Here is an 11,544-nt window from a genome sequence, read left to right as displayed (position 1 = left end):
TGTGAAAGTAATTTTCCTTGATGATTGGTATGCGTGTAATTGACTACTGTGCTCTTCCTCTTCGTTTGTTAGTGATACTTGTAAGCAATTTGGGTGGTCGCTGTAATAGGGTATTGGATGGTTGGTGTGTTTGATAGACATTCTTCATAGTTATTTGGATCATTAGTTAAGTGTGTGGATGGACAGTTATATATTGTATTTGCTGATATATGTGTTCATGAATTAGTTTTTCATCTTAATTATAGAAGGTTACAAACGGGAAGTTTTGAGGCTTGATCTTTGTATATCTTCCATAACATAGCAGACATAAGAACAAGGCTATAATCATTGATGCCAATATTTTCTTATCTGCCTCGATGCATCAGTGTTATATTCTCGTGCCATATAGCTCCAATAAATAAGGTTACATCAATTGGTAGGTAATATTAGGATATTATTTATGTCATTTGGTTGCAGGTCACCTGCTGCTTTTGTAAGAGTTAACGACTTAGGTTTCAGGGGAACTATTGCGTGTGTAAATTATCACGCTACTCGAACAAATCAATCTCTATACCGGCCGAACACATACTCAGATGGTTTAAAAGGTATCCCATAGATTACATGAATAAATGAAAATATGTGATTATTTTTTTTGATGTTATTCTGATCCTATTTTGTTTTGCTCAACAGAAACTAGTCGAGACGCGATGCTCACCTTGCTATATTAATAACTTATTTACCCACTTGGAATGACATAATGAGCAGGCTAAGTTGGCCGAGATTGAGGCCATTGGATTCGATTTCCTGTGTCGGGTACCACAATGGCATGTGAAGCAGAGCATCATGCTCCAACTAGCTAGGGCCTATGACATTGAGATAAACACGCTCAAGGTGGACACAGGGGACATTCGCATTAGCGCGGAACTTATTGGCAATGTATTCGGCATACCTTCTCGAGGTTAGTGTAAGTTATGTAAGATGTAAAAATTCCTCTGCCTGGTTATGCTTTTTCCGTTGTTGACACTTAATGAATGTGGTAAACTATTCCGTTCCGCGCAGGGGACCCAATCCCGGAATTGTAGAAAAAAATCCATTGCATTTGGCAATTAAAAGAGAGTTTCAGAAGAAAACTACAACCCAACTGCGGACTTTGTCTTTGCTTGTCCAATGGAGACCGAGCAACAGAGGATGACCTTTAGAAGATACTTTATCATGGTTGTTTTGAAGATGTTTCTTAACCCCACAAGCCAGCAGACTATTTCTCCATGACACCTTCCTCCGATATTGGATGTCTCGAACCCAAGAAGGTTTTATTGGCCGTATCAGATATTTAAGTGGCTGCGAGATGCGATAAGGAAATTCCAAGATGAAAATCGGGAAACATGCGATGGGTGCATGTTCGTGTTGCTGGTAATGGAAATAAATTACTTAAATTTAAAACCCATGTACGGCTATAGGTGTAATTCCTAAAATTTAAGGTATTTCTGTATAGGTTTTGTACTTTCAGCGCTTAAATCATGATTCGTTGCATGCATGTCAAGTACCCGAGCCTTGGATTGTTGAATGGACCACTAATGAACTTGATAAGAAGGCCGACCATGTTATCTGACAGGTTCAATCTCTAATAATGCATTTTTTATAATCTAGTTGAACAAAAATGCAATTGGCGGTTCAAGTTGATTTTTTTCATCTCTTTGTTGCCCAATGTTGAAAACACAGGGTTGCATAGTCAACAATGCAAGGAAAAAGAGAAAACAGAAGAAACATTCCTCGAGTAAAGCAGTTAACGAGAAAAGAAGGTGTAAAAGGCCCCACAAGGACCCTAACCAATCACCGTCTACCCAAGAGAAGACTACACCTCATCCAAGCTATAAGGAGGCAAAGAAGGTGATTTGCTTTCCTTATGATAGCTCGTGAGCTCATTTAATTGGAACCTTACTTATGTGATACGATGGTTGATCCTTATAATAGAATTTGCGATTACAAAATTGTAAAGTTAATTCATTATGTGGCTGCATGGCTTGTTTTGATATATGGTGTCTATAAATGAACGGCTGGGAGACCTGACTTCAATGACCGTGAATGATATTTACATGTTTTTATGTTGAAGGCTTGTTTGAATACATTTGTTGTGTCTTATTTTTATTAAGGTTTTATTTGAGTTGAGTTTGTTAAGTAAACAGATGGATTTAAGATGATCAAATTAGGTTCTGATCTAAACTGTATAGATAACTTATGATTTATTTATTTGGATGGCTTTTTATGTATGAAAGAATTGCTTTACGGGGTTGCCAAGTTGATTGATTGTGTGAAAATAGATTTCATTGATGATTGGTGTGGTTGTAATTGAGGATGTTCACTGTAATAGGGTTTTGGATGTTCACTATAGTAGGGCTTTAAATGGTTTGTTTTGATGATAGATTGTGAGTTTGTTCTGTTTCCCTTGCGCTCTTAAAGTTCACAATAGTTTTTTCCATCTATTTGTTGTCCCATATTGAACACACAGGGTTGCCTAGTCAACAATGCAATGAAAGAGAGAAAACAGAAGAAACAGTCTTCGAGTAAAGCAGTTAACGAGAAACGAGGGTGTAAAAGGCCCCACAAGGACACTGACCAATCTCCGTCTACCCAAGGCAAGACTACATCTCAGCCAAGCTATAAGGAGGTGGATAAGGTGATCTGCTTTCTTTATGATAGCTCATGCGCTAATTTAAATTGGAAGTTCACTATAGTAGTGTTTTGGTTGTTCACTTTAGTAGGGTTTTGGATGGTTGTTTTTTATGATCGACAGAGAGTTTTTCCGGTTGGATCGTTACTTGAGTATATGATTGTATGGTTATTTTTATTCATAGATCTTGGGTTTGTATAATTGGAAGGCAACTTTACTATGGAATCAAATGGTCGGTTTTGATAGATGATGTTTGGAAATGAAAATTGTTAGAATTGTTTGGAATGGTCGGTGTTGGTTTTTTATTTGGATTGTGTTTGTTATGTAAACAGATGCATTTAAGATGTTCAAAGGGATTATGATCTGAACTGGATTGCTAATTTGTGATTCATTTTTTGTTAGTATTTTCATGCATCCTTCTTTATCTTTGTACATTCCTTCATTGTCTGTTGTGCAAGATGCTGTGATGTGCATGTAGTTGTTAATTCTCTTGTAATTCCAACAGTGTGGCAAGGTCGACGATGGAAGGAACAGCAGCGCAAGGACTCCAACCAGTCGCCACGTACCAAGAGCCGGGCAAAACATCAGCATAGGGATATCGATACGCATAAGGTGAGCTTGGTTAATTACCATTACGTGTGTTGTTATCATCAATGTTTATTTTTTTCATTCAAATGACGATATCTATGACGATGAGTTGCAGCATTTTTGATGCAAATGACGATATGCATGAATTTTCACCACAGGAATCCAGGCCTGGTACGAGGAGAAAGTTGCCTGTCCGCAGAAGCCGATCTAAAATCGGCACCGAAAAAGCAATTCCAAGAGAAATTGTCCCAAGAAGCAATGCTACACCGTTGGTAGTACCAGACTCTGACGATGAGGACGACGTGCCGCTTGCTAGAAGGATACGATTATTCCAATAGCAGCCTCTGCCACATGATGTAAAACAAGCAGAGCCCGTGTTCAAGGGCAATCATAAAGATCCTGAAGATGAAAACACTGACCACAAGGATGCATCTCCACACACGCCACCAGCAGCACAAGTCCAGCTCAGTGACTATGATTTTGACCGGTTAGTGGTTTCTGGCTTACCTTGCTGTATGTTTCTCTTCTTTATTTGTCATACCATGCCCTGTGATTAGCCGTCTAGCTAGGCATAACTTGTCATCTTAGATAACTTCATGTTGCATTCGTTTGCAGCGAATTCGACATCTCGATCGTTCAGTGTCCTGAATTTGAGAAAGTACTCAATAATGTTGAATAGGGGCGCGAAACAAATGCCATCATCATGCAGCCTCTACAAACGGTGTTGCCAAACAAATCAAGCTACCATACACCGAGTCCAGGGAGACCTAGCTTTTCACTCGGTTTAACTTAGTTTGAAAAGACTCCAACCCCTTCCCCGATACATTCAATTCATCCAACCCTAAGAAATATAAAGTTGGGGGAGACTAAGGAGGAACAAATCAGAACATGGATAGTTAACTCGTCCTTGAACGAAGATCAAGATTTAGCTAAGTATGAAGGGCGGGACTACATGGTATTACAAAGGAAGGACTTCTGGACCTTGAAACCCCGTAGTTGGGTCAACAGTTGTGTAAGTATATAAACTTAATCATGCATTTTAATTCTCTATCTTTATATCGGGGTTTAGCTTACACTTGCTAAATAAATTGTGTAGGTAATTTAATGGATGTGCTATTTTTTCAACGACACCGAGTCATCTAGATTCAAGCGAGATTTCTATTGCGTGTGTCTAGGCATATTGGTAATTACATTCTTCTTATTACAATGTGGAAAAGATTTTGTGGGGATTCTTACTATGTGTGTGGGTTTGCAGGAATCAGTGACACGAAATGATAGTCTTGCTATATTTATTGACGGTGTGAGACCAATTTATGCTGGTCTTAGTCCAAGCTTTGATGAGGATACTAGGTTCTTTGACAAGGTAGTAGTAGCAAAGAGAAACTGGGTGAGTTGCTGTTTTGTTTTGAAATATTTATATCCTCCTTGAATCCGATATTAGTTTATGCGGGTCATTTATTATTTTACCACGATTTGTATACGTGACCTAACCCGTGCTCTTGATTCCACTATTAAATACATGGTTAAATCTGGAACGGGGGGTCACTGTGACCATTTTTTCTTATGTGTTTTTATTTGCATATTTGGTATTGGGTTTTCCCATGTTATTACATTGATTGTCTTTACTATACTATGTTGTTGGAAATAGGTTGTCATATAATTCGAGGATGTTTGGTTCTTGAATGCTCGAGGGAGATCAATATGTTTTTTTGGGTTTTTCTTTTTGTTTATTCACAAGACAAACTCATTCATATGTTCTGTTTGCTACAGTGGTTATTTTCTTATTGTTGGAGGGGCCATTGGTGGGTATATGCATTTGAGGTGAATCTGAAGCGCCTAGTTATACTCGACAGTTTGCATTCTGCACCAGAAGATGACGAACGAGATAAATTCGATGCATATGTGGTAAGATACTATACTTCTTTTATTCAATATACAGCTATATTATCTAATTCGATAGCATGTTGTCTGACTATGTTCGTTCCATAATTTTCAAGGGAGACTGTGTAAGGATATGGCAAGCATTGCTATTCCTGCATTCGTTCGGACTAAGTATGGCCCAGCTCGTTCGTACCCTAGGGTTCCAAAGCAACCGAACAAGTGAGATGAAATTATAACCCAAAATTGAGGCTTTTTTAGTTTTCTTTCAATAATTGGGCATAGCATGTTAAAAGTTTTTGTCATCCTAATTGCAAAAGTATTTTTTTCTGTAGCTTTGACTGTGGCATGTGCGTTATTAAGTTCATGGAAAGTTAGATAGAAGATCGTGAACTTTACGAATGGGACGAGGTTTTTTAAATAAACATTTGCACAGATGTCATTATTCGTGTTGTAAAAATATCGCTGTAACGATTCTTAACACTAAATCGCCTAATAAATCTACTCACAGGATTCACTCAGATCATACAGGATGGAGTTTATGCTAGAAATTATCTGTGACCCACACAATGCATTGGTTCACCAGCTTATTTCATTATTGGAGGACAAGGTTAAACCTGTTCGGCGCAATGCACCACGGAACAAGAAGAAGGAAGTTAGTTCACCATACATTGCACCTAGCACGAGGTCATTGATTGAACGTACAGAAGGATTACCAAAGGGGGCAATGCGCAAAGGGAGGAAGAAGTTGCTTACTTAGATTTAGCTACAGTGAATTGAACTACCATATTATAATTATTTTACTTACTGCTGACATACTTAGGGATTTGTTTATTTCACATTAGAAAGACTTAATTCTAGGAGGTATTTTTTTCCTACATTGCAATGATTTATTGGTTATGTTACCTTAAAAGGATCTATGTTTTTTTACAGGTTAGAATCCCGGATTTATCAAAGTTATTTCGCAAAGTAGCCACATTTGTGCATATTGAAATAGGTGATCAATAACCATCCACCAATATAACTAAACTAAACATCCTATACTGTACTATAATGAACATCCAGTGTAACTTGGTAAAAATTAAAACATAACAACCAATCGCTGCACACACAAAATACCAATGGATAACCATCCATGCTTAGAGTGAAAATGAACATCTGATCACTTATAGAAATGAACATTCACTTTAGTAAATTACAAAACCGTGAACGGCTACATACCGAAAAACTATACAGTAAAGCATTTAGAAATCAAGTACAATTTTATTAAACTATCTCGTAAATTACAAAATAACCATCAAATATACTCATAATGCATTAAGTCTAAACGAAATAAAAAGGGTTCTTGCAATTAATAACATATGGACATTTGCAACAGCTACCTTAAAACCTTAAAACTAACTTGAACCCTTTATACATAGAGATGAGTAAGTAAACACTATCACAACCTTGTCCAACTAATCCTAATTTTTGTTGAAGGAGCTTAACAAAGACATGAAACCACCGGCTTGTTCGGGAACATTCAAGCCAACAACAGCACCATGGTTTACATCTTGAGATGCGTGCGGACGAACCACCTGCCAAAAAAAAAAAGAAAAAGGCCAACAGTTATGTTCTTGCATAGTACTATACCAAATAAACATACAAAGTTGAGATTAAGCCAAACATGTACCGAGGATGAATTCTTGTGTTTTCTCCGAGTTGAATTCTTGAAGGACTTCTCTAGGACAGTGCCAAGCCTCTTACTCTTTGGCCTGCCCTTTGTGGTGACCTTCGATGGGCCTTGGATGTCATCAACACCGACAACGTTCGAACACTGTGAACCAATATTGGTGTGGGTCTCTGACACGCTCTCGGACCTCTTCTTGGTACAGTGCGCAGCCAACTTGGCCCTTGTTTCTTCCAAAGCAACATGCAGCAATGCTGCTTCGTCATCGTCTCCGACCGACTAACATCATGGCTACTTTTGACATACGTATGCTTGCGCCTTATTTTCTTGCTCTATCGAGGGAGAACATAACAGGAAGGTACTTTGTACACTTTATACGAATGGAAAACTTCAAGACAGTGATAGCACAACACACCTAAACTCTCAAAAAGATTGCACTCACAACGAACCTCTTGTGTGGAACGATCAAAGTGAACATCATACGGAACGCATAGAATAGTATCATTGACTAGTTTCTCCTCTTCCACCTTCACGCAGACCAATGGACCCTATTCATCAACTACAGAAACTCTGCAGTCAGCCTTCTTCACAAACTCAATTTGAACATCCCTAAACATGCTCGTCGTATACTCTTGCTGAAACTGTTTCTCCATAGGCAAGCTCATTGCACAAGGGATAACCCCCCTCGAGTCTGCAGCATCATCCTCCAATTCCCTCTGCTCCTTGACTCCAAGCACATTGTCATATTCGTGAACAAATTGAACCAAGCTAGTTTTACTGTGTAAGTATCCACCGTAGAATGCGTGCATGCTCTCACTCCTTTGCGTACTCCTCATTGCTGCCCAAAATTCACCCTTGTAGTATATGGGAACCCACATGCGTCGGTCATCATACAGGTCTACAGAAAATAAAGAATCCCAATTTTAGCAAAGAAACCTTACACCAAACTTATTAATACAAATAAGAAAAATTCAGATACCAAATAATTATCTATTAAAGCGTGTGAATTAATCATTCACTAACAGACCTAACAGCCATGTGTTGTTATGTAACTTGTACTCATCTATAAATTATGCTCAGTTATCCTCAAATGACTCCTCAGTCCGAGAGTCCCACACGATGTCATTGAGGTCATCATACAAAGCTCTGTACCGGCGGTAACCACCAAGCTTGCTCGGTAACTTCTTCGTAATATGCCAGATGCACCATCGGTGGCGTGTGTCGGGTAATGTATTCCTGATCACATAGAAAATGGACCGACATTGATCGGTTATGATACGCTGTGGAGCAGATCCCATGCACTTCACCCATTGGCTGAAAACCCACTCATAACTTGTGATTTCCTTATTCCCCAGCAAAGCACAACCGAGGAGGGTTGACTTACCATGGTAGTTGACCCTAACGAACGACACAAACGGTAATCCATGCCTACCAGAAAAACCAACCAGACATAAGAAATGTCAATCATGATTAGATAGAGTTTAAACAAATAAAGTGCACAACACCAATTGAACTACTTCATACCTGTTTGTACTGTAGGTGCTATCAACTGACACAACATCTCTGTGGTATTCATACGATGCCCTACATCTTGCATCCACCCATACTGCACTCTTAAATTTACACTCCTCGTCCAACTTCACCGCGTAAAAGAAGTTCGGATTGATGTCCTTCATTCTCATGAAGTAGCTCATCATCTCCCTGACATCCGCATTCACATTGCTAGTTCGGAGCCTTGCTGCTATATAGTTTCTTAAATCCTTCTCTGAGAATCCTAAGTTAGAGGGGCCTCCAGCCTCATTTGACAAAGCAAGGAATGTCTTATTTGGTCGAATCACAGCCTCATCATTATCCTCGATCACGCACTTCGCATGCATGGTCAGCTGCCTATACTCATGGTAGTGCACTGCCTTTCTCACTGAACAGGGATGTGAGTGTGTCAAGTCAACCTTGAACAAAACCCAGTCTTGCATGTCTTTATCAAACTTGACATATATCCTTGCCTTGCACCCAGCAGCTGAAATCATATTCTTCCGCGTTGGTGCTTTAACATGAGACTCGCGGTACCCATCGCGATTACAGTGTATAGCTTGGTTAACGGGAGCCTTTGTGATCTTGTCATATGTTGTCGTCCTTATCTTAGTTGCAAATCCAACTTTCTTTGCATAGGTAACATAAAAGTCATGAGCCATCTGTAACTGAGCAAACCGCATTCCAACTCTTGGTATCTTGTCTTCTTGTAGGCAACCATGGTCTGGTAACTATATTTTATATTAATCCGAAAGAAAAAAAATTACCATTAGTTATCAAATCAAACATGCACATTATGACTACACAAAATTAAACTAGATTCCAAAACCTCATCACCAAGCTCCATCTCTTCACTTCCAACCTCGGTAACATCCGACAGCTGCATGGCCTATAATTCCGAAACAAACAAAGTAACCAAAACGGTTAAGATCCTTATCAAAACTCATTTAAATAAAATCTCAAACACAATCACCAAAAATGCAGCAACAGCTACAAATCATGCCAACAGAATTATTTATTTCATTTTATCTATTATTTAAGGGCATGTACCACCCTTTAGTTGCTTCTTTTTTCATTCAATGACAATCATGTAGAATCAGATACAAAACATCTTTTCTACACATAAAAAATATAAGTAAAATATATAAATAAAAAATATGCAGGCAAGCATAATGTGCAGGTATCATATACATACAAAACACTCATATAGGGATACCTTGCCATATAAAACACACAACCATATAAACCACATACACAAATCCCATATCCATATAAACCACATAATATGAATAAAGCATGTGAGCATATTAAAAAAAATATATGGAGATATCATATAAAGATACCATGCCATTACAAAGCACTAAAAAAAGCATGTCATGATTAACATGCAGGAAATCCAAGTACTATACACTTTAATTTAGTCCTGTTTTTCAACCCTTGCATCACCTTATAATTGCTTTTTAAATTTATTGAATGACCATCATTTAGCAACAATATACGCATACCATACATTACAATGCATACCAACTAAATAATTTAGGCTATTTCAACATTCATATAAAATATATGGCCATCTGCATGATAGATACAAATATAATAGGATGGTTAGCATATAAAACATGCCATATAATATGTAGGCAGCATACATTCATATATAAAAATAAGTATAAAAATGCTTCCTGCACATAAGTATACCATACCTTTAAAAACAATCATATACACATGAAATGATTAATTAATTTATTCAAATTCTGCATGGATATAATCATACCATTCAATATAAAACAATCACACATTTAGTTCAATAACAACTCATTCATCACATACTGCTCTTATCATAAAAACAAACACCTCATTTACAATGTGACATAAAATCTGAATTTTTCAAAAAATAAACATCCATGACAGAATTTGTTGTTCAAAATTGCTCACCTTGTTCGACTTCTCAACGTCGACGATGACATCGCCGGATATGTTTTGAGGTTGGTCTGATGAAACCACTGCAACGGCAGACATATCACAGCCTAGGGGTTCAACGATATCGCACTCCATTAATGTATCTTTGTCCGGTGGTGTGCATGAAGGATGACCCTCGCATGAAACGCATTCGTCTTGAGATGTGGCCATTGGGAAGAAGGTCTTCCGGCTGCAAATACTCCTTGTTGCAGGTCTGGTTTGCTGCACTAGCGCGAAGACCCCGCAAACCACCTGGACGCAGTTCGAACGACAAGCGGTGGGAAGAGAGGCAGACGGCAGTCAGTGATCTTGCAGGGCTGAGGCAGCGAGATTCTCAAATTAGTGGAGAGAATGGAGGTCACGCCGTCTTGATGGAGGCAGTTTCTTTTTCTAATTCTATAACTTACGGTAATCCTAATTTGTTTCAAAATTCAAATTAGAAAGAAATCAAAATTAATTAATTATCCATAATTTAATCTTAATTTCAATTAAACCCCATTGTATGTATTGTACAATAGGGATATTATCTCCTTATACTTTTCCTAAAACAAATTAAAGAATAGGAGAGAGAAACAAGAAACACATTAATACTATGCATGCACCACGCAGTGTACTTTAACCTTGTATCTTCTTCAACATAATGCAAAGAACGGCTAAGCTAGTGATTAAGTGAGCTACTAAAAAAAGACGGTAAGTAGATTTAGGTTTTGATTTGTTTTATTTTTAAATTTAAATTTTGATTTGTTTTTATTTTAAAAAAATTTTAAAATTAAAAGGGAAAAAATCAGTTAATCAGACCATGAAATCATTAAATTAATCGCAGATTCACAGTCCAGCAGAAATTCGCCTCAACATTCAAATCGGGTCGGATTCGCTTTGAATTTATGACCGTTTTACGAAAGTTCTGTACTGCAAAAAAAGACATCATCGATACGCTCGTTTGATGCATCCACTGTGTGTTGGCGTTGGATTCATGTGAAGATATATATAAAGAATTTAACTTGAGGATATATAGATAAAATATCTTTTTAATAGTTTACAGAAAAATAGATTGAACATATATAAAGAATTTAACCTGAGATGGTTAAAAACTAAAGAATCTCAAGAAGCATATTTTATTATTAAACACTCTTAATTCCAACTCATTAAAAACTTTACTGCTAGTAGAAAATAAAAGGAAGAATGCATTTATCAAAAAAACTAGAATTTTCAAAAAGGCTAGATAAAAGCCTAGATATATTCACAAAGTAGGGTAAATGGGAAAAGAAAGAAACAC

General features: G+C 37.6%; 1 protein-coding gene across 1 annotated transcript; it reads right to left on the bottom strand.

Moving 5' to 3' along the window:
- Positions 1 to 7,858: 7,858 nt before the first annotated feature.
- On the bottom strand, positions 7,859 to 10,439 carry LOC107610021 (protein FAR1-RELATED SEQUENCE 5-like). Its single transcript, XM_016312087.3, has 4 exons — positions 10,245 to 10,439; positions 9,142 to 9,201; positions 8,307 to 9,043; positions 7,859 to 8,210 (listed from the first exon to the last, which is right to left on the bottom strand). The coding sequence occupies exons 1-4, from the start codon at positions 10,437 to 10,439 to the stop codon at positions 7,859 to 7,861; spliced, it is 1,344 nt and encodes a 447-aa protein (XP_016167573.1).
- Positions 10,440 to 11,544: the final 1,105 nt, after the last annotated feature.

The sequence above is a fragment of the Arachis ipaensis genome, chromosome B7 (genome assembly GCF_059453495.1).
Source record: "Arachis ipaensis isolate K30076 ecotype BB chromosome B7, ASM5945349v1, whole genome shotgun sequence".
In the NCBI taxonomy this organism is placed as follows: domain Eukaryota; kingdom Viridiplantae; phylum Streptophyta; class Magnoliopsida; order Fabales; family Fabaceae; genus Arachis; species Arachis ipaensis.
The sequence above is the reverse complement of the archived record's forward strand: the minus strand, read 5'-3'. Positions and strand labels throughout refer to the sequence as shown.

What these genes read in the sequence shown, in the direction of transcription:
- LOC107610021 (XM_016312087.3), bottom strand. Translation starts at nt 10,439, where the DNA reads ATGGCCACATCTCAAGACGAATGCGTTTCATGCGAGGGTCATCCTTCA. An exon ending in ACGTTGAGAAGTCGAACAAG is followed by an intron (nt 9,202 to 10,244) that starts GTGAGCAATTTT and finishes TCGGAATTATAG; the next exon opens with GCCATGCAGCTGTCGGATGT. An exon ending in AGCACCTACAGTACAAACAG is followed by an intron (nt 8,211 to 8,306) that starts GTATGAAGTAGT and finishes TTTTTCTGGTAG; the next exon opens with GCATGGATTACCGTTTGTGT.